At 42.8% G+C, this 23,349-nt stretch overlaps 1 protein-coding gene across 1 annotated transcript in view; it reads right to left on the bottom strand.

The window, feature by feature from the left end:
• The window catches only part of LOC138666656 (zinc finger protein 850-like), a 150,997-nt gene that overhangs the window by 44,459 nt on the left and 83,189 nt on the right, over positions 1–23,349 (bottom strand). The window contains exons 14-19 of the mRNA XM_069754846.1: positions 11,564–12,470; positions 2,902–2,932; positions 904–1,044; positions 595–774; positions 388–511; positions 207–304 (exon numbers count right to left, since the gene is read on the bottom strand). Of these exons, the coding sequence (XP_069610947.1) occupies positions 207–304; positions 388–511; positions 595–774; positions 904–1,044; positions 2,902–2,932; positions 11,564–12,470 (1,481 nt within the window). The remainder of the gene's footprint in view (positions 1–206; positions 305–387; positions 512–594; positions 775–903; positions 1,045–2,901; positions 2,933–11,563; positions 12,471–23,349) is intronic.

The raw sequence follows: 23,349 nt of genomic DNA, 5'->3' as shown, positions 1-23,349 counted from the left end.
AAAACTACAATGTGGATTCACAAACTGATAGACAGAAAATTAATCACTTAATGTTATGCTGAACTGCGGGGTCAGTCGTCTAATTTTCATACAGATGTCTATAATAAATTGGCCATTCAGTGTATAATACTAGTGGATAAAACAAGACTAAATACGAGACCTTAACAGCCTTCTACACATCATAGGAGAGTTTTCATGACAACTACCTGATGATCCTGAGGAATATTGGGGTCTTCTTCTGGGCAGTTCTGTGGAAGAAGAGGATGGGGACATCTCTCTGGTGTTGACGCCTTGCTGGATAGACCTGGAGGAAACACATACAGGGACTGAATTCATTCCTTACATACAGATAATTATAGGCCGTGTGTATTTAGTCCTGTCTATTACCTGGAGATGTGAGGGGCTGGGGATCCTCCATCATGACGTCCTTGTACAGATCTTTGTGTCCTTCTAAATACTCCCACTCCTCCATGGAGAAATAGACGGCGACATCCTGACACCTTATAGGAACCTGACACATACAATGATACCGTCATCCCCCCGATCCCTCCATAGCGTTACTGTATAATGTCCCAGCATTCCCAGCAGTGTCACCTCTCCAGTCAGCAGCTCAATCATCTTGTAGGTGAGTTCTAGGATCTTCCGGTCATTGATGTCCTCATGTATCAGGAGGCGAGGCGGAGATCCCGTGATTGGGCTCAGGGGTCTTCCCCATCCCTCAGATACAGGGGCCTGACAGCGCTCACTAGAGGTCTTCTTCACTACTGTGTAATCCTGGTTATGGAGAGACACATTAATAAACCTCACTACAGACATTTCCAGAGTCCTCACCTCTCCAGTTCTGTCCATCTGTTATTCCCATAGATAAGAATGATGTAATGTGACGTCATCAGAATCTCTCACCTCTCCAGTAAGCCGGAAGAGGATCTCTAGGGTGAGGTGTAATATCCTCTCCGCCATCTTGTCCCTGTCCCTCTCCATCCTTGTAGGGTCACTCAGGAAAATTCTCTTATATAGGAGATCTCCACTGAGAGGATCCGATATTGTAGGGACCTGAATGGGGAGATGTAACATCATAAAGATCCCATGCAAGAAATCTCCGGAGCTGTTACCGATGTCACATGATCACTACATCCAGTCATGCCCCCGTCCTGCCCCCGGGATAACACACAGTCCATTATAGTCACAGAGATTTATCACAGGCTCAGCACTGAGGGGGTTAATGTCCCCTGCGCCCAGTAATGGGGAATCTCCAGCACCTACCTCCACCTGCAGAGCCGCACACCACATATATGGCTGTTCTGTGCGCACAGGACCTGTGATGAGGTCACAGGAGGGGAGGAGTCAGGTGTCACATGATCAGGGGCCTCAGTGTATGCAGGACTCTGCTGTGCTGGTCTGGTTGTCATGGTGCTGGATGAGGAGAAGTTTATGTCTGGGGTCAGAACAGGGGCAGACACAGACAGCTTGGGGCCCCTGTGCAGGAAATGTGTCTGTTCCCACCTCCTTTTAAGGCGACAAAGCTACACATATATATACATATACAGATGGTCCAAAAGTAGGTGGACAGTTTGTGTAATAGGGTTATAATGAATGCATTGGCCGAAGAGGCCCACTTGATTGGCTGGCGCGTTCACCAGACTTGACCGCAATGGATTTTTTCTTTTGGGGAGTACTCAGGGACAAGTTTATAGTCGAAAATCAAAAAGTGTCAGTGATTTGAAAAATTACATAAGAGATGCATTTCAAGAAATTAATACCCAAAGAGACTTGCGCAAAAATGTTTGTCGAAGCGTAAGAGGCAGAGAGGCAGACTTCAAAGCTGTACAACGTGGGATGGAAAACAGTTTGAGCATCTGCGTTGATAACATTTAAGGGCTTTTGTATTACTGTTCAGAATAAAAAGTAATTGTCAGTGTTATGCTTGTGTTAGTAAATATCATTTTATATATAAATCAAAATAAATTTTATTATTTTCTGTCCACCTACTTTTGGACCACCCTGTATATATTATGACTTGAGGTTAACAGAACCTCCCACTCCCGTCTCCAAGACTTTTCACGTGCTGCGCCAATTGTTTGGAATGCACTACCCAGGTTAATACGATTAATCCCCAATTCCCACCATTTTAAGCGTGCCCTAAAAACGCATTTGTTCAGACTGGCCTACCGCCTCAATGCATTAACTTAACTATCCCTGGGTGGCCCATTCAAAAAACTTTAACCATGATCAGGTTCTTCGCATCATGTTCTCACACGCTTTATGCATTTAATAGCCCTCTGTGTCTGTACTGCTACATACTTAGCCTGTTAACCGGTTAATACAGCTTTCCTCATACATGCCTCCATTCTCCTGTACTGTTTCCTCATATATGCCCATTATTTTCCTCTACCCCACCCCATCATTGCTCTCTTCACCACCTCCATCTTTGCCTTCTTCACCACCACTATCATTGCTTTCTCCCCCACCACCCCATAATTTCCCATTCCACAACCTCCATCATTTCTTCCTTCCCCAGCACTACCATCATTGCCCATTCCTCCACCTCTTAATATCCTTTGTATCATCCAGTAGGAGAGCTGGTGTTTTGTTGTCCTAAAACCCACCCTAAAGAAATCTGAGACTCAAAATATTTGAGTATAAAGCAAATCCCGCGATCATAGGCCACATATGACCAACGAATACATTACTATGCTACACAGATCTTGGATTGGACATAGCTTGAATTCTGTATACTCGAGCTATTCAAGAAAGGTTAGTCTTTTAGTACATAAAAATATTCCCTTTAAATACATTGACTCCTTTAAAGACGATGAGGGAAAGTTTGTTTGAGTGTGTTGTATGGTATCTCACTTTGAATGTATTATTTTAGTAATTTATATTCCTCTGCTGTATTCTTACATTACTTTCAAAAGAATTCTGGGTAAAGTTGCTAAATGGCCAGACATATGTTTATTAGTAATGGACAACATTATTAATACTTATAAACCTGGTAAGGATAGGTTCCTTGGGGGCGCTGACACTTTGTTTCCCTTTAGCCGGGCTTATTAGTGAATTGCGCACGATAAATATATGGAGGGAAAAGTTCCCATTGTCAAAGATCTACTCGCATTCTTTGTAACAAGATGATAATAAGCGTATGTTTCTGATGCAACAGAATTATGAGGAAGAATACACTACAATTCCCCCAAATATTGTAGATTCTGCACATATTATTTTCTAGGCTATACTTCTCCAGAGTTCATTATACTCAGGAAGATCTCTTTGAATATTTGGTAGGGATTGGCCTCTAGGCTAAAGATAGGGATTATCTAGATTTGCTGATTTTACTGGAAGAAATTCAACAAGCATTGGGGTCAATCCCTAATGATAAGACCCCTGGATCAGATGGCTTTCCAATAGAAAACTACTAACTGCTTGAGGGGGAACTACTACAGCAATATTTGGAAATTATTAATAATGCATTTCAGTCTGGGGGGTCGCCCAAGATCTTTATATGATGTGTTGATTGTGGTTCTACTTTAAGAGGGTAAAGAATTACTGAATTCATATAAAAATTGAATTCATATAGGCATATCTCATTGCTGACATCAGATGTCAAGATCTTGGCAAAAAATACTTGCAACAAGACTAAATGTCATAACCTCTGTAATACATTCTGATCGGGCTGGCTTTATGCCCTCTAAGTTTAACCAATTAACCTCTGCAGGTTATTCCTAAAAACACAAGTATCTCAGGAGGACCAAAGATATAAAGATCCTTTTCTTAGATGCCACTAATGCCTTTGATATTGTGGAGTGGGAATATCTATGGATTGTGTTCAGGCCAAAGCTCATCTCTTCAATCTTCATTTAATGGGTTAAGTTACTTTATAGTGCTCCTTCGGATGGAATAAGGTAAACCCGTGACAAGAACGTTCTGCTGCCTGCAACATTCTCCAACATGACCGGTTTGACAATGGGTCAGTAATGCTCAGGAGTACATCTGCCGCCTCATCAGGATCATGCCCAGGCGTCGTAGGGAGGTCATACAGGCAAGTGGAGGCCACACACACTACTGAGCATAATTTATTTGTCTTGAGGTATTTCCACTGAAGTTAGTTATATCTGTAATTTGATTTTGCACTTTCATTTTGAGTATCATTCCAAATCCACACCTCCATGGGATATTAACCCCTTTACCCCCAAGGGTGGTTTGCACGTTAATGACCGGGCCAATTTTTACAATTCTGACCACTGTCCCTTTATGAGGTTATAACTCTGGAACGCTTCAATGGATCCTGGTGATTCTGACATTGTTTTCTCGTGACATATTGTACTTCATGACAATGGTAAAAATTATTTGATAGTACCTGCGTTTATTTGTGAAAAAAACGGAAATTTGGCGAAAATTATGAAAATTTCGCAATTTTCCAACTTTGAATTTTTATGCAATTAAATCACAGAGATATGTCACACAAAATACTTAATAAGTAACATTTCCCACATGTCTACTTTACATCAGCACAATTTTGGAACCAAAATTTTTTTTTGTTAGGGAGTTATAAGGGTTAAAAGTTGACCAGCAATTTCTCATTTCTACAACACCATTTTATTTTAGGGACCACATCTCATTTGAAGTCATTTTGAGGGGTCTATATGATAGAAAATACCCAAGTGTGACACCATTCTAAAAACTACACCCCTCAAGGTGCTCAAAACCATATTCAAGAAGTTTATTAACCCTTCTGGTGCTTCACAGGAATTTTTTGAATGTTTAAATAAAAATGAACATTTAACTTTTTTTCACAAAAAATGTAGTTCAGCTCCAATTTGTTTTATTTTACCAAGGGTAACAGGAGAAAATGGACCCCAAACATTGTTGTACAATTTGTCCTGAGTATGCCAATACCCCACATGTGGGGGTAAACCACTGTTTGGGCGCATGGCAGAGCTCGGAAGCGAAGGAGTGCCATTTGACTTTTCAATGCAAAATTGACTGGAATTGAGATGGGACGCCATGTTTCGTTTGGAGAGCCCCTGATGTGGCTAAACATTGAAACCCCCCACAAGTGACACCATTTTGGAAAGTAGACCCCCTAAGGAACTTATCTAGAGGTGTGGTGAGCACTTTGACCCAACAAGTGCTTCACAGAAGTTTATAATGTAGAACCGTAAAAATAAAAAAACATATTTTTTCACAAAAATTATCTTTTCGCCCCCAATTTTTTATTTTCCCAAGGGTAAGAGAAGAAATTGGACCCCAAAAGTTGTTGTACAATTTGTCCTGAGTACGCTGATAGCCCATATGTGGGGGTAAACCACTGTTTGGGCGGATGGGAGAGCTCGGAAGGGAAGGAGCGCCGTTTGACTTTTCAATGCAAAATTGACAGGAATTGAGATGGGACGTCATGTTGCGTTTGAAGAGCCACTGATGTGCCTAAACATTGAAACCCCCCACAAGTGACACCATTTTGGAAAGTAGACCCCCTAAGGAACTTATCTAGAGGTGTGGTGAGCACTTTGACCCACCAAGTGCTTCACAGAAGTTTATAATGTAGAACCGTAAAAATAAAAAATCATATTTTTTCACAAAAATTATCTTTTTGCCCCCAATTTTTTATTTTCCCAAGGGTAAGAGAAGAAATTGGACCCCAAAAGTTGTTGTACAATTTGTCCTGAGTACGCGGATACCCCATATGTGGGGGTAAACCACTGTTTGGGTGGATGGGAGAGCTCGGAAGGGAAGGAGCGCCGTTTGACTTTTCAAAGCAAAATTGACAGGAATTGAGATGGGACGCCATGTTGCGTTTGAAGAGCCACTGATGTGCCTAAACATTGAAACCCCCCACAAATGACACCATTTTGGAAAGTAGACCCCCTAAGGAACTTATCTAGAGGTGTGGTGAGCACTTTGACCCACCAAGTGCTTCACAGAAGTTTATAATGCAGAGCCGTAAAAATAAAACAAAATTTTTTTCCCACAAAAATTATTTTTTTAGCCCCCAGTTTTGTATTTTCCTGAGGGTAACAGGAGAAATTGGACCCCAAAATTTGTTGCCCAATTTGTCCTGAGTGCGATGATACACCATATGTGGGGGGAACCACTGTTTGGGCACATGGGAGGGCTCAGAAGGGAAGGAGTGCCATTTGAATGCAGACTTAGATGGAATGGTCTGCAGGTGTCACATTGCGTTTGCAGAGCCCCTAATGTACCTAAACAGTAGAAACCCCCCACAAGTGACACCATTTTGGAAAGTAGACCCCCTTAGGAACTTATCTAGATGTGTGCTGAGCGCTTTGACCCACCAAGGGCTTCACAGAAGTTTATAATGGAGAGCCGTAAAAATAAAACAAAAATTTTTTCCCACAAAAATTATTTTTTAGCCCCCAGTTTTGTATTTTTCCGAGGGTAAAAGGAGAAATTCGACCCCACAATTTGTTGTCCAATTTGTCCTGAGTGCGCTGATACCCCATATGTGGGGGGGAACCACTGTTTGGGCGCATGGGAGGGCTCGGAAGGGAAGGAGCTCCATTTGGAATGAGGACTTAGATGGAATGGTCTGCAGGTGTCACATTGCATTTGCAGAGCCCCTAATGTACCTAAACAGTAGAAACCTCCCACAAGTGACACCATTTTGGAAACTAGACCTCCTAAGGAACTCATCTAGATGTGTTGTGATAGCTTTGAACCCCCAAGTGTTTCACTACAGTTTGTAACGCAGAGCCGTGAAAATTAAAAAAAAAAATCTTTCCCCCCAAAATTATTTTTTAGCCCCCAGTTTTGTATTTTCCCGAGGGTAAGAGGAGAAATTCGACCCCAAAAGTTGTTGTCCAATTTGTCCTGAGTACGCTGATACCCCGTATGTTGGGGGAAACCAACGTTTGAGCGCATGGCAGAGCTCGGAAGGGAAGGAGCGCCATTTGGAATGCAGACTTAGATGGAATGGTCTGCAGACGTCACATTGCGTTTGCAGAACCCCTAATGTACCTAAACAGTAGAAACCCCCCACAAGTGACCCCATATTGGAAACTAGACCCCCCAGGGAACTAATCTAGATGTGTTGTGAGAACTTTGAACCCCCAAGTGTTTCACTACAGTTTATAACGCAGAGCCGTGAAAATAAAAAATCTTTTTTTTTCCCACAAAAAATATGTTTTAGCCCCGAGTTTTGTATTTTCCCAAGGGTAGCAGGAGAAATTGGACCCCAAAAGTTGTTATCCTATTTGTCCTGAGTACGCTGATACCCCATATGTTGGGGTAAACCCCTGCTTGGGCACACGGGAGAGCTCGGAAGGGAAGAAGCACTGTTTTACTTTTTCAACGCAGAATTGGCTGGAATTGAGATCGGACGCCATGTCGCGTTTGGAGAGCCCCTGATGTGCCTAAACAGTGGAAACCCCCCAATTATAACTGAAACCCTAATCCAAACACATCCCTAACCCTAATCCCAACAGTAACCCTAACCACACCTCTAACCCTGACACACCCCTAACCCTAATCCCAACCCTATTCCCAACCGTAAATGTAATCTAAACCCTAACTGTAACTTTAGCCCCAACCCAAACTGTAGCCCTAGCCCTAACCCTAGCCCTAACCCTAGCCCTAACCCTAGCCCTAACCCTAGCCCTAACCCTAACCCTAGCCCTAACCCTAGCCCTAACCCTAACCCTAGCCCTAACCCTAGCCCTAACCTTAGCCCTAACCCTAGCCCTAACCCTAGCCCTAACCCTAACCCTAGCCCTAACCCTAGCCCTAACCCTAGCCCTAACCCTAGCCCTAGCCCTAACCCTAGCCCTAACCCTAGCCCTAACCCTAGCCCTAACCCTAGCCCTAACTCTAACCCTAGCCCTAATGGGAAAATGGAAATAAATACATTTTTTTAATTTTTCCCTAACTAAGGGGGTGATGAAGGGGGGTTTGATTTACTTTTATAGCGGGTTTTTTAGCGGATTTTTATGATTGGCAGCCGTCACACACTGAAAGACGCTTTTTATTGCAAAAAATATTTTTTGCGTTACCACATTTTGAGAGCTATAATTTTTCTATATTCTGGTCCACAGAGTCATGTGAGGTCTTGGTTTTTGCGGGACGAGTTGATGTTTTTATTGGTAACATTTTCGGGCACGTGACATTTTTTGATCGCTTTTTATTCCGATTTTTGTGAGGCAGAATGACCAAAAACCAGCTATTCATGAATTTCTTTTGGGGGAGGCGTTTATACCGTTCCGCGTTTGGTAAAATTGATGAAGCAGTTTTATTCTTCGGGTCAGTACGATTACAGCGACACCTCATTTATATCATTTTTTTATGTTTTGGCGCTTTTATACGATAAAAACTATTTTATAGAAAAAATAATTATTTTTGCATCGCTTTATTCTCAGGACTATAACTTTTTTATTTTTTTGCTGATGATGCTGTATGGCTGCTCGTTTTTTGCGGGACAAGATGACGTTTTCAGCGGTACCATGGTTAGTTATATCTGTCTTTTTGATCGCGTGTTATTCCACTTTTTGTTCGGCGGTATGATTATCAAGCGTTGTTTTTTGCCTCGTTTTTTTTTTTTTTTTCTTACGGTGTTTACTGAAGGGGTTAACTAGTGGGCCAGTTTTATAGGTCGGGCCGTTACGGACGCGGCGATACTAAATATGTGTACTTTTATTGTTTTGTTTTTTTTATTTAGATAAAGAAATGTATTTATGGGAATAATATTTTTATTTTTTTTTTCATTATTTTGGAATATTTTTTTTTATTTTTTTTTACACATTTGAAATTTTTTTTTTTACTTTTTTACTTTGTCCCAGGGGGGGACATCACAGATCAGTGATCTGACAGTTTGCACAGCACTCTGTCAGATCACTGATCTGATAGGAGTGCAGGCTGCTTCACAGTGCCTGCTCTGAGCAGGCTCTGTGAAGCCACCTCCCTCCCTGCAGGACCCGGATCCGCGGCCATCTTGGATCCGGGGCTGGAGGGAGCAGGGAGGGAGGTGAGACCCTCGCAGCAACGCGATCACATCGCGTTGCTGCGGGGGTCTCAGGGAAGCCCGCAGGGAGCCCCCTCCCTGCGCGGTGCTTCCCTGTACCGCCGGCACATCGCGATCATCTTTGATCGCGGTGTGCCGGGGGTTAATGTGCCGGGGGCGGTCCGTGACCGCTCCTGGCACATAGTGCCGGATGTCAGCTGCGATAAACAGCTGACACCCGGCGGCGCTCCCCCCGTGAGCGCTGCCGATCGCATATGACGTACTATTGCGTCCTTGGGAAGTAAAGCCCACCCCACATGGACGCAATAGTACGTCTAATGGCAGAAAGGGGTTAATTATGATTTACATTGATCATTGTTATGTATTATTGTTCTCAATACTTTCCACTATGTAATGAATCTAGGATGTGGTATTTTAGTGTTCCCTTTATTTTGTTGAGCAGTGTATAAGGACTCCACAGCCAGAACATAAAGCTAAGAATTATTCTAATATGAAGATGGGGCAGGAGACAAGCAAGAAGGGATCGCCAAAACCAGGGAGTGAGAGGATCTTGGAAGATAAAGATGCTATTAAGACACCCAAAATAGATTCTCATTTTCCTTTTCGTTTGTACAGGATAATGAATATTAGGCCCTTGTTTACCAGAACTGCTTGTAGGGATTCAATCTCTCAGGTAGCCATTAGGTCGCATTCACATGGTCTAAACAGGTGCAGTTTTATTGCTTTCATAAAATTCCAAAGGGTTCAAAACATAACAAAAAAACAACCTCTTCAGGGCACAAAGGTAGCACAGCAAATAAACAGTTAATTTAGCAAGGAACATATATCTCAGTGCGGGCTCTCCCAGCCAGATTACAGTCCTTTCTCCCAGAGCAAACTTCATACATAGAAGAGGCACAATCCCAATAGGTCTCTGTATCACCTTCAGCCTGAGCTTCCAGTGCAAAACAGAAGTGTTCAACTCTGTACATAGTCCACATTGACCAGACTGCAGCTTCCACACATTTCTCTGCAGCTCGCACAGACGGTTCAGCTTTCCCAACTGACCCGTGCAGTCTCCATTCAGAGAGATAGCCGGCACATCTCTCTAAACTACAGCATCTCTTTCTATATGCCAAATATCAAATGATATCAATAAAAACATGAGCACTGCCATAAAAATAAAGAGTTACAGTGTCAGGAAATAGAAAAACAAGCTAAATTTTATTTAAAAAATGTAACATTTGATTTTCACCACGTTGATAAAAAAAAATGAACTATGCATATTTAGCATCAATGTAATCATACTGATCTAGAAAGTCATGAACACAGTAAAAACAAAATAAAAAAAGAACAATGGCCGAAATGCATTCGTTTTGTTTTTTTCACTATTTTAGTGCACCTAAGAATTTTTTTTTTTCAGTTTTCCAGTACATGTAGTAAAAAGAATGTCAATCAAAACTAATACGCATTATGCAAAAGCATGCCCCTATAAGACTGCGTCAACAGAAAAAATTGTGGAAGAAGGGGAGGAGAGAACGAAAGTACAAAAATGAAAACTAACCATAGCGAAATCAGTTAAAAGACTGTATGCAGCTTTGGTAAGGTTACAGATCGGATCAGCTGTGTGCTGACACACATAGCAAGTAAATGTTAGCAAAGATATGCTAATTCAACTGCACTACCTACACTGCTAAAAATCTCTTTTAACATTAAAGAGAATCTGTCAGAAGGCTCAACCCTCCTAAGTCGTCTATATGGGAATGTAGGTCAAAGGAAGCTGAATAAAATGATACCTTGATATATGTGATTGAAGGTCTTATTCCAGATAAATCCATGTTTTTCTTAATATGTAAATGAGCGGTTAAAATCTATGGGCTGGACATAGATCTCCCTGAGAATCTGCCTCCAGTGTTTATTTTATATAAAAGGGGGCATTACTACTGTGAGGCAAGTAGATCAGGAAAGTAGACATATTACATATGCTTTTCCACCTTATAACTTTGTGAGATGGCCTTTTTATGTTTCGGCAGGACTGTCCCACAGTGCCTACAGCATGGACGATAAAGTCATGGTTGACCGAGTCTGGTGTGGAATAATTTAGTTGGTCTTCCTTGACCTCAACCATATTGAACATCTTTAGGATTAACTTGAAAGAAGATTGCTAGGAGGTGTCCTAATATTTCTTCTTATTTAATGTATATGCTATTGCCTCTACAGTACAGAATTTAGATCTGAAGTACTTTAACCATTTGTAAACTACAAAAATTGAGAGTTCTGGTTTTCGTTTATTGGTTGCACAAGATCATATTATTGACTAATTACAAATGTTCCTAGAGTCACCCATATCTTCCTCTAGTATACTAGTATTAAACCTAAAATAATTACCTTTTTTTATGAAAAGATGATTAGTTAAGATAGAAGATCACCCTGCAGCACAATGTGCCAAATATTAGAGATTATGCTGGAAATTTCACAGCTGATAAATGGAGTACCAGCATAAACATTACAAAGGAGAATGAAAATATTTTTTAAATCCATTATAAACCCTTAATTGGATGATCAACAAGAACTCAGTTATGCTTTAAACATTTCCCACATCCTAAACTAAAAAATTGCTATTCTACTGTGTGAATTTTCTCATGTCTTAAAAGATTAGGTTTCTTTGTAAAACCTTTCCCACATTCTAAACATGAAAATCGCTTTTCCCCTGTGTGACTTATCTGATGTTCAGCAAGATCAGATTTGTTAGAAAAACATTTCCCACATTCTGAACATGAAAATGACTTATTCCCTGTGTGAGTTTTCTGATGTCGAACAAGATTTGCTTTCTCATTGAAACATTTCTCACACTCTGAACATGAAAATGGCTTCATTCCTGTGTGAATTCTCAGATGTGTAACAAGATTTGATTTCTGATTAAAGCATTTCACACATTCTGAACATGAAAATGGCTTCTCTCCTGTGTGAGTTCTCTGATGTCTAACAAGATCTGTCATTCGAATAAAACATTTCCCACATTCAAAACATGAAAACAGCTTCTTCCCTGAATGTGTTCTTTGATGTCTAGCAAGATCAGATTTTTGAGAACAGCATTTCCCACATTCTGAACATGAAAATGGCTTCTCCCCTGTATGAGTTCTCTGATGTATAACAAGATACGATTTGTGATTAAAACATTTCCCACATTCTAAACAGGAATATGGCTTCTCCCCTGTGTGAATTCTCTGATGAGTAACAAGATTTGATCTCTGATTAAAACATTTACCACATTCTAAACACGAATATGGCTTCTTTCTTGTGTGATCTCCTTGATATTCACCATTCCTTCTGTGATTTTTATTTTGCGTAATAATCTGTGATGAATCATTAGATAGAACCTGATGAAAAGGATCAGATGATAGATCTTTTCTATGATTAGCTGGAGGTGTATCTGGAATAGTGGCATTCTTTCCATGTGTATCTGGTGTGATAACATAATCGTCTGAAAATCTCATATGTCCCTCTGAGCTCCTGGTACAGCTATCTGCCAAAAATGAAACCATTATTATTATACAACAGTGCCATGGAAGTATATTCATTCTAATATGTTGTTATATATCTCATAACACTTCTGAATTAAAATAGCTATACAATTTGAAGTAAAACTACATTTTCAATAGATTATGACAATGGCAGCAACAGAAGACCTTGTAATACAGCTTGATTCTGACCTTCATCGTACCTCATCCCCTGCTTAGTTGTCCATCTGCCTGACTTCAGCGTTTGACCCAACTCAATCTTTTGATCATGTTGTTCTAATGATCTGTAAATTTAGCCTTCAAATGCCAACAACTTTATTAGTATTGGCCTTGGAGAAAATCCGATTTAAGAGGGCATAAAAGGTACACAAATTTCTTTTTCAATCCTAAATGCTGGGGAGAACTTATTCTCAGCCAGGTTTTGTTTGAGCCACTTATTACTGAAGCCCTTCTATTTTCTTTGGGAAACCCAGAACTCTCAATTTTTACTCTGAGTGCAATCCTCCATTTTCTTGTGATGCTGCTTTGTCTCTTCACTTGAGTATTCTTCTTCCTCAATTCCATTTTTGGTGGTATTATAATTGCCTTGAAACATAGATATTTTTAATGCCATCTCAGTTATTATATCTCATCTCTTGCCAAAATCATGCTGATGATCACTTTTTCTTCTAGCCTCCCAATTGCCCTGAAATTTCCTTTAATGTTGAATTACATTGCTCAAAAAAATAAAGGGAGCACTGAAAGCCCAAATCCAAGATATCACTGAATGAAATATTAGTTGTAAATCTTTATTCATTACATAGTGGAATGTGTTGAGAACAATAAAACATAACAATGATCAATGTAAATCACAACTAATATCCCACGGAGGTCTGGAGTTGGAATGATGCTCAAAATCAAAGTGGAAAATAAAGTTACAGGCTCATCCAACTTCAGTGAAAATGCCTCAAGACAAGGAAATGATGCTCAGTAGTGTGTGTGGCCTCCACGTGCCTGTATGATCTCCCTACAATGCCTGGGCATGCTCCTGATGAGGCGGCGGATAGTCTCCTGAGGGATCTCCTCCCAGACCTGGACTAAAGCGTCCGCCAACTCCTGGACAGTCTGTGGTCCGATGTGACGGTGGATGGTGCGAGACATGTTGTCCCAGATGTGTTCAATCGGATTCAGGTCTGGGGAATGGGTAGGTCAGTCCATAGCTTCAATGCCTTCATCTTGCAGGAACTGCTGACACACTCCAGCCACATGAGGTCTGGCACTGTCCTGCATTAGGAGGAACCAAGGGCTAACCGCACCAGCATATGGTCTCACAAGGGGTCTGAGGATCTCATCTCGCTACCTAATGGCAGTCAGGCTACCTCTGGAGAGCACATGGAGGCCTGTGCGGTCCTCCAAAGAAATGCCACCCCATACCACTACTGTCCCACTGCTAAACTGGTCATGCTGAAGGATGTTGCAGGCAGCAGATCACTCTCCACAGCGTCTCCAGACTCTGTCACGTCTGTCTTTTGTGCTCAGTGTGAACCTGCTTTCATCTGTGAAGCGCACAGGGCGCCAGTGGTGAATTTGCCAATCCTGGTGTTCTGTGGCAAATGCCAGGCTTTCTGCACTGTGTTGGGCTGTGAGCACAACCCCCATCTGTGGATGTCGGGCACTCGGACCATCCTCATGGAGTCGGTTTCTAACCGTTTGTGTGGACACATGCACATTTGTGGCCTGCTGGAGGTCATTTTGTAGGGCTCTGGCAGTGCTCCTAATGATGCTCCTTGCACAAAGGCTGAAGTAGCGATCATGCTGCTGGGTTGTTGCCCTCCTACGGCCCCCTCCACGTCTCCTGGTGTACTGGCCTGTCTCCTGGTAGTGCCTCCAGCCTCTGGACACTACGCTGACAGACAAAGTAAACCTTCTTGTCACTGCTCGCATTGATGTGCCATCCTGGATGAGCTGCACTACCTGTGCCACTTTTGTGTTGGTTGTAGAGTCCGTCTCATGCTACCACGAGTGTGAAAGCACATCCAGCGTTCAAAAGTAACCAAAACTGTTGTGAATTCTGCTTTTGGGCTCCCTCCGGTGGTTGTAGGTGGTAATGCAGTTGTCTCTGGGCTGCAGTCCTGGACAGGTGTATCTGCTGATTGCAGTTCTGACTGGAGTATTTAGGTTTGCAGGACTCATTAGTCCTTGCCAGTTGTCAATGTTTCTTGGGAAGTATTGGTTCTCTGTCTGGCTTCTCCTGCTTAGCTGCCAATTCAGCAAAGATAAGTGTCTGTTTCTTTTTCTATGGCACACAAGCTGTGTGCTTGTTTTTGATTGTATTCCTGCTCTGAGTTTAGTAGTCTCTGGAGTTGCAGATATACGTTCCACGTCTTTAGTTAGATGGAGGAATTTTTGTATAATCTACTATGGATATTTTTTGAAGGGTTTTAATACTGACCGCACAGAACTCTGTCCTATCCTATCCTATTTTAGCTAGAGCGGCCTCTTGTGCTAAATCCTGTTTTCTGACTGTGTGTGTCTTTCCTCTCCTACTCACAGCCAATATTTGTGGGGGGTTGCCTATCCTTTGGGGTTCAAGTTTGAGGCAAGATAGTATTCCTATTTCCATCTTTAGGGGTATTTAGTCCTCCGGCTCTGACGAGGTGTCTAGGGCTTGTTAGGTACACCCCACGGCTACTTCTAGTTGCGGTGTTAAGATCAGGATTTGCGGTCAGTATAGTTACCACCTACTCCAGTGAAAGTTTTCATGCCGCTCCAAGGTCACCGGATCATAACTGTACAACTGGTCAATAATAGTAACATAGTAACATAGTAACATAGTTAGTAAGGCCGAAAAAAGACATTTGTCCATCCAGTTTAGCCTATATTCCATCATAATAAATCCCCAGATCTACGTCCTTCTACAGAACCTAATAATTGTATGATACAATATTGTTCTGCTCCAGGAAGACATCCAGGCCTCTCTTGAACCCCTCGACTGAGTTCGCCATCACCACCTCCTCAGGCAAGCAATTCCAGATTCTCACTGCCCTAACAGTAAAGAATCCTCTTCTATGTTGGTGGAAAAACCTTCTCTCCTCCAGACGCAAAGAATGCCCCCTTGTGCCCGTCACCTTCCTTGGTATAAACAGATCCTCAGCGAGATATTTGTATTGTCCCCTTATATACTTATACATGGTTATTAGATCGCCCCTCAGTCGTCTTTTTTCTAGACTAAATAATCCTAATTTCGCTAATCTATCTGGGTATTGTAGTTCTCCCATCCCCTTTATTAATTTTGTTGCCCTCCTTTGGAGCACCGATGCCCAAAACTGGACACAGTACTCCATGTGCGGTCTAACTAGGGATTTGTACAGAGGCAGTATAATGCTCTCATCATGTGTATCCAGACCTCTTTTAATGCACCCCATGATCCTGTTTGCCTTGGCAGCTGCTGCCTGGCACTGGCTGCTCCAGGTAAGTTTATCATTAACTAGGATCCCCAAGTCCTTCTCCCTGTCAGATTTACCCAGTGGTTTCCCATTCAGTGTGTAATGGTGATATTGATTCCTTCTTCCCATGTGTATAACCTTACATTTATCATTGTTAAACCTCATCTGCCACCTTTCAGCCCAAGTTTCCAACTTATCCAGATCCATCTGTAGCAGAATACTATCTTCTCTTGTATTAACTGCTTTACATAGTTTTGTATCATCTGCAAATATCGATATTTTACTGTGTATACCTTCTACCAGATCATTAATGAATATGTTGAAGAGAATAGTTCCCAATACTGACCCCTGCGGTACCCCACTGGTCACAGTGACCCAGTTAGAGACTATACCATTTATAACCACCCTCTGCTTTCTATCACTAAGCCAGTTACTAACCCATTTACACACATTTTCCCCCAGACCAAGCATTCTCATTTTGTGTACCAACCTCTTGTGCGGCACGGTATCAAACGCTTTGGAAAAATCGAGATATACCACGTCCAATGACTCACCGTGGTCCAGCCTATAGCTTACCTCTTCATAAAAACTGATTAGATTGGTTTGACAGGAGCGATTTCTCATAAACCCATGCTGATATGGAGTTAAACAGTTATTTACTCAATAATGAGTTAAATGCATCTCAGAAGAAGGGAAGAAAGGTGTTGAGCCAATTTTTTTTCTTCAGTCTGCTTTATCTTCTCTTCCCTCTTTATCTCTGGGTGGCTGAGGAGCCTTGTGCAAGCATGGATGTTCAGGAATTAGTTTCTCGTGTAGACCAGCTTGCTGCTAGGGTACAGGGTATTTCTGATTATATTGTTCAAACTCCTGTTTTAGAGCCGAAGATTCCTACTCCTGATTTGTTTTTTGGAGACAGGCCCAAATTTTTGAATTTTAAAAACAACTGTAAACTATTTTTTGCTCTGAGACCTCAATCCTCTGGTGATTCCATTCAGCAGGTTAAAATCGTCATCTCCCTGCTGCGTGGCGACCCGCAGGATTGGGCGTTTTCCCTGGAATCTGGGAATCCGGCTTTGCTTAATGTAGACTCCTTTTTTCAGGCTTTAGGATTATTATATGATGAACCTAATTCTGTGGATCAAGCTGAGAAGACCTTGTTGGCCCTGTCTCAGGGTCAAGAGGCGGCAGAATTGTATTGTCAGAAATTCAGAAAATGGTCTGTGTTGACTAAATGGAATAATGATGCTTTGGCGGCAATTTTCAGAGAGGGTCTTTCTGAATCCGTTAAAGATGTTATGGTGGGGTTTCCCACGCCTTCCGGTCTGAGTGATTCTATGTCTCTTGCCATTCAGATTGACTGGCGCTTACGGGAGCGCAGAACTGTGCGCGCTGTGGCGTTGTTCTCAGAGCAGACTCCTGAGCCAATGCAGTGTGATAAGATTCTGTCTAAAACGGAATGACAAGGATTCAGATGTCAGAATAGGTTGTGTTATTATTGTGGCGACGCTTCTCATGTCATTTCAGTCTGCCCTAAGCGGACAAAGAGGATCGCTAGTTCATTTACCATCAGTACTGTACAATCTAAAGTTCTGTTATCTGTGTCCTTGATCTGCTCATTGTCATCATTTTCTGTCATGGCGTTTGTGGATTCAGGCGCCGCCTTGAACTTAATGGACTTTGAGTTTGCCAGGCGTTGTGGTTTTCCCTTGCAGCCTTTACAGAACCTTATTCCTTTAAGGGGCATTGATGCTACACCCTTGGCTAAAAATAAGCCCCAAAAATAAGCCCCAGTTTTGGACACAGGTGACCATGCGCATGGCGCCAGCCCATCAGGAAGATTGTCGATTTCTGGTGTTGCATAATTTGCATGATGCTATCGTGCTGGGTTTTCCGTGACTGCAGGTACATAATCCTGTGTTGGATTGGAAGTCCATGTCTGTGACTAGTTGGGGTTGTCAGGGGGTTCATAATGATGTTCCTTTGATGTCAATCTCCTCTTCTTCCTCTTCTGAAATTCCAGAGTTTTTGTCTGATTTTCAGGATGTATTCGATGAGCCCAAGTCCAGTTTCCTTCCACCGCACAGGGACTGCGATTGTGCTATTGACTTGATTCCAGGCTGTAAGTTTCCTAAGGGTCGACTTTTCAACCTGTCTGTGCCTGAACATACCGCCATGCGGAGCTATATTAAGGAGTCTTTGGAGAAAGGGCATATTCGGCCATCTTCTTCACCGTTGGGAGCGGGGTTCTTTTTTGTTGCTAAAAAAGATGGTTCCTTGAGACCCTGTATTGATTATTGCCTCTTGAATAAAATCACGGTCAAGTTTCAATACCCTTTACCTTTGCTTACCGATTTGTTTGCTAGGATTAAGGGAGCTAGGTGGTTTACGAAGATTGACCTTCGGGGGGCATATATTCTTGTTCGTATTAAGCAGGGTGATGAATGGAAAACTGCGTTTAACACGCCCGAAGGCCATTTTGAATACCTTGTGATGCCATTCGGGCTCACTAATGCTCCATCTGTTTTTCAGTCCTTCATGCATGATATTTTCCGAACTTATATTGATAAGTTCTTGATTGTATATTTGGACGATATTTTGATTTTTTCCGATGATTGGGAGTCTCATGTGGAACAGGTCAGGATGGTATTTCAGATCCTTCGTGACAATGCCCTGTTTGTGAAAGGGTCTAAGTGTCTCTTTGGGGTGCAGAAGGTCTCTTTTTTGGGCTTTATTTTTTCTCCCTCGTCTATAGAGATGGATCCGGTTAAGGTTCAGGCCATTCATGATTGGATTCAGCCCACATCCATGAAGAGCCTTCAGAAATTTTTGGGTTTTGCTAATTTTTATCGTCGTTTCATTGCTAATTTTTCCAGCGTGGTTAAACCCTTGACCGATTTGACGAAGAAAGGCACTGATGTGGCGAATTGGTCCTCTGCGGCTGTCTCTGCCTTTCAGGAGCTTAAACGTCGATTTACTTCTGCTCCGGTGTTGCGCCAACCGGATGTTTCTCTTCCGTTTCAGGTTGAGGTTGACGCTTCTGAGATTGGGGCAGGGGCTGTTTTGTCTCAGAGGGATCCTGTTGGTTCCTTAATGAAACCGTGTGCCTTCTTTTCCCGTAAGTTTTCGCCTGCTGAACGCAATTATGATGTCGGCAATCGGGAGTTGTTGGCTATGAAGTGGGCGTTTGAGGAGTGGCAACATTGGCTTGAGGGAGCTAAGCACCGCATTGTGGTCTTGACCGATGATAAGAATTTGATTTACCTCGAGTCTGCCAAACGGCTGAATCCTAGACAGGCTCGATGGTCCTTGTTTTTTTCCCGTTTTGATTTTGTGGTCTCGTACCTTCCGGGTTCTAAGAACATTAAGGCTGATGCCCTCTCTAGGAGTTTTTCGTCTGATTCTCCTGAGGTCTTAGAACCAGTTGGTATTCTGAAAGAAGGGGTGGTCCTTTCTGCCATTTCCCCTGATTTACGACGGGTTCTTCAGGAATTTCAGGCTGACAAACCTGACCGCTGTCCTGTGGGGAAACTGTTTGTTCCTGACAGATGGACTATTAGAGTGATTTCTGAGGTTCACTGTTCCATGTTGGCTGGTCATCCTGGCATTTTTGGTACCAGAGACTTGGTTGATAGGTCCTTTTGGTGGCCTTCTTTGTCGCGTGATGTGCGTTCTTTTGTGCAGTCCTGTGGGACTTGTGCGCGGGCCAAGCCTTGTTGTTCCCGTGCTAGTGGGTTGCTTTTGCCATTGCCGGTCCCTGAGAGGCCCTGGATGCATATTTCTATGGATTTTATTTCCGATCTTCCGGTTTCCCAGAGGATGTCGGTTATCTGGGTTGTTTGTGACCGGTTCTCTAAGATGGTTCATTTGGTGCCTTTGCCTAAATTGCCTTCCTCTTCGGATTTGGTTCCGTTGTTTTTTTCAGCATGTGGTCCGTTTGCATGGTATTCCGGAGAATATTGTGTCCGACAGAGGTTCCCAGTTTGTTTCTAGATTTTGGCGGGCCTTTTGTGCTAGGCTGAGCATTGATTTGTCTTTTTCTTCTGCGTTTCATCCTCAAATGGTCAGACCGAGCGAACTAATCAGACTTTGGAGACTTATTTGAGATGCTTTGTGTCTGCTGATCAGGATGATTGGGTGGCTTTCTTGCCATTGGCCGAGTTTGCCCTTAATAATCGGGCTAGTTCGGCTACTTTGGTTTCGCCTTTCTTTTGTAATTTTGGTTTTCATCCTTGTTTTTCTTCTGGGCAGGTTGTGCCTTCTGACTATCCTGGTGTGGATTCTGTGGTTGACAGGTTGCAGCATATTTGGGCTCATGTGGTGGACAATTTGGTGTTGTCTCAGGAGGAGGCTCAACGTTTTGCTAACCGTCGTCGGTGTGTTGGTTCCCGGCTTCGGGTTGGGGATCTGGTCTGGTTGTCTTCCCGTCATGTTCCTATGAAGGTTTCTTCCCCTAAGTTTAAGCCTCGGTTTATTGGTCTTTATAGGATTTCTGAGATTATTAATCCGGTGTCTTTTCGACTGGCGCTTCCGGCCTCTTTTGCTATCCATAATGTCTTCCATAGATCTTTATTGCGGAAATATGTGGAGCCCGTTGTTCCCTCTGTTGATCCTCCAGCCCCTGTGTTGGTTGATGGGGAGTTGGAATATGGTGTTGAGAAGATTTTGGATTCCCGTTTTTCGAGGCGGAAGCTTCAGTACCTTGTCAAATGGAAGGGCTATGGCCAGGAGGATAATCCTTGGGTTTTTGCCTCTGATGTCCATGCCGCTAATTTGGTTTGTGCCTTTCATCTGGCTCATCCTGATCGGCCTGGGGGCTCTGGTGAGGGTTCGGTGACCCCTCCTCAAGGGGGGGGGTACTGTTGTGAATTCTGCTTTTGGGCTCCCTCCGGTGGTTGTAGGTGGTAATGCAGTTGTCTCTGGGCTGCAGTCATGGACAGGTGTATCTGCTGATTGCAGTTCTGACTGGAGTATTTAGGTTTGCAGGACTCATTAGTCCTTGCCAGTTGTCAATGTTTCTTGGGAAGTATTGGTTCTCTGTCTGGCTTCTCCTGCTTAGCTGCAAATTCAGCAAAGATAAGTGTCTGTATCTTTTTCTATGGCACACAAGCTGTGTGCTTGTTTTTGATTGTATTCCTGCTCTGAGTTTAGTAGTCTCTGGAGTTGCAGATATACGTTCCACGTCTTTAGTTAGATGGAGGAATTTTTGTATAATCTGCTGTGGATATTTTTGGAAGGGTTTTAATACTGACCGCACAGAACTCTGTCCTATCCTTTCCTATTTTAGCTAGAGCAGCCTCTTGTGCTAAATCCTGTTTTCTGACTGTGTGTGTCTTTCCTCTCCTACTCACAGCCACTATTTGTGGGGGGCTGCCTATCCTTTGGGGTTCTGCTCTGAGGCAAGATAGTATTCCTATTTCCATCTTTAGGGGTATTTAGTCCTCCGGCTGTGACGAGGTGTCTAGGGCTTGTTAGGTACACCCCACGGCTACTTCTAGTTGCGGTGTTAAGATAAGGATTTGCGGTCAGTATAGTTACCACCTACTCCAGTGAAAGTTTTCATGCTGCTCCAAGGTCACCGGATCATAACACAAAACATCAGCCAGAAAGCATTGGTACTGAAATCTGGTCTGTGGTCCCCACCTGCAGAACCACTCCTTTACTGAGTGTGTCTTGATAATTGCCAATAATTTCCATCTGTTGTCTAATTCATTTCCACAACAGCATGTGAAATTGATAGTTAAACAGTGTTGCTTCCTAAGTGGACAGTTTGATTTCACTGAAGTTTGTTTTACTTGGAGTTATATTCTGTTGTTTAAGTGTTCCCTTTATTTTTTTCAGCAGTGAATATTTGTTGATAGCTCTTAAAATGTTTTGGCCTACATCTTTGCAAATTCTTCCGTTTTTCCACAACTGGTTAATTTTTCTTGGTATTGTACCCTTCAGCTTTGTTTGTTTATAGACTTAAAGAGTAACTAAACTATTTTTTTAATTTTTTTTTTTAATTGAAAGTGTGACTGTCACAAACTCCCTTTTCACAAGTCAAATTTCACATCAGTAAAGGCCACATAAAAACAAAAAACCTGCTGCAGGTGCTGGGTTTTTGGATGTGTGTGTTGTAATAATTCTCTGAGCTTGTTCATCACAATACCTCTAATTTGGCCTTGCACATCAAGTCTGGTGGGCCTGTTGTGCCCACAGTAAATTTGGTGCCCGAAAAGGGACAGGACAACAACTGTTATGTAGGCAATCCAGTGACACAGTGTGCCAGCAATCAGAGCACATACAGTGATCTGACAATAACCCAAAAACAATAGAACGAGCTCTGAGACGTGGAATCTCTGTAGACCGCAATACCTGAACCTAACCTAAACACAACTAAAGGCAGCTGTGGATTGCGCCTGACACTACCTATGCAACTCGGCACAGCCTGAGGAGCTGACTAGCCTGAAGATAGAAAAACAAGCCTGACTTGCCTCAGAGAAATACCCCAAAGGAAAAGGCAGCCCCCCACATATAATGACTGTTAGCAAGATGAAAAGACAAACGTAGGGATGAAATAGATTCAGCAAAGTGAGGCCCGATATTCTAGATAGAGCGAGGATAGCAAAGAGAACTTTGCAGTCTACAAAAAACCCTAAAGCAAAAAACCACGCAAAGGGGGCAAAAAGACCCACCGTGCCGAACTAACGGCACGGCGGTACACCCTTTGCGTCTCAGAGCTTCCAGCAAAACGAAACGACAAGCTGGACAGAAAAAGTAGCAACAAAAGCAAAGAAGCACTTATCTAAGCAGAGCAGCAGGCCACAGGAAAGATCCAGAAGCTCAGATCCAACACTGGAACATTGACAAGGAGCAAGGAAGACAGAATCAGGTGGAGTTAAATAACAAAGCAGCCAACAAGCTCACCAGAACACCTGTGGGAGGAAGCTCAGAAGCTGCAGTACCACTTGTGACCACAGGAGTGAATTCAGCCACAGAATTCACAACAGTACCCCCCCCTTGAGGAGGGGTCACCGAACCCTCACCAGAGCCCCCAGGCCGACCAGGATGAGCCACATGAAAGGCACGAACAAGATCTGGAGCATGGACATCAGAGGCAAAAACCCAGGAATTATCTTCCTGAGCATAACCCTTCCATTTAACCAGATACTGGAGTTTCCGTCTAGAAACACGAGAATCCAAAATTTTCTCCACAATATACTCCAATTCCCCCTCCACCAAAACCGGGGCAGGAGGCTCAACAGATGGAACCATAGGTGCCACGTATCTCCGCAACAACGACCTATGGAATACATTATGTATGGAAAAGGAGTCTGGGAGGGTCAGACGAAAAGACACAGGATTGAGAATCTCAGAAATCCTATACGGACCAATAAAACGAGGTTTAAATTTAGGAGAGGAAACCTTCATAGGAATATGACGAGAAGATAACCAAACCAGATCCCCAACACGAAGTCGG

The sequence above is a fragment of the Ranitomeya imitator genome, chromosome 2, assembly GCF_032444005.1.
Source record: "Ranitomeya imitator isolate aRanImi1 chromosome 2, aRanImi1.pri, whole genome shotgun sequence".
In the NCBI taxonomy this organism is placed as follows: domain Eukaryota; kingdom Metazoa; phylum Chordata; class Amphibia; order Anura; family Dendrobatidae; genus Ranitomeya; species Ranitomeya imitator.
The sequence above is the reverse complement of the archived record's forward strand: the minus strand, read 5'-3'. Positions and strand labels throughout refer to the sequence as shown.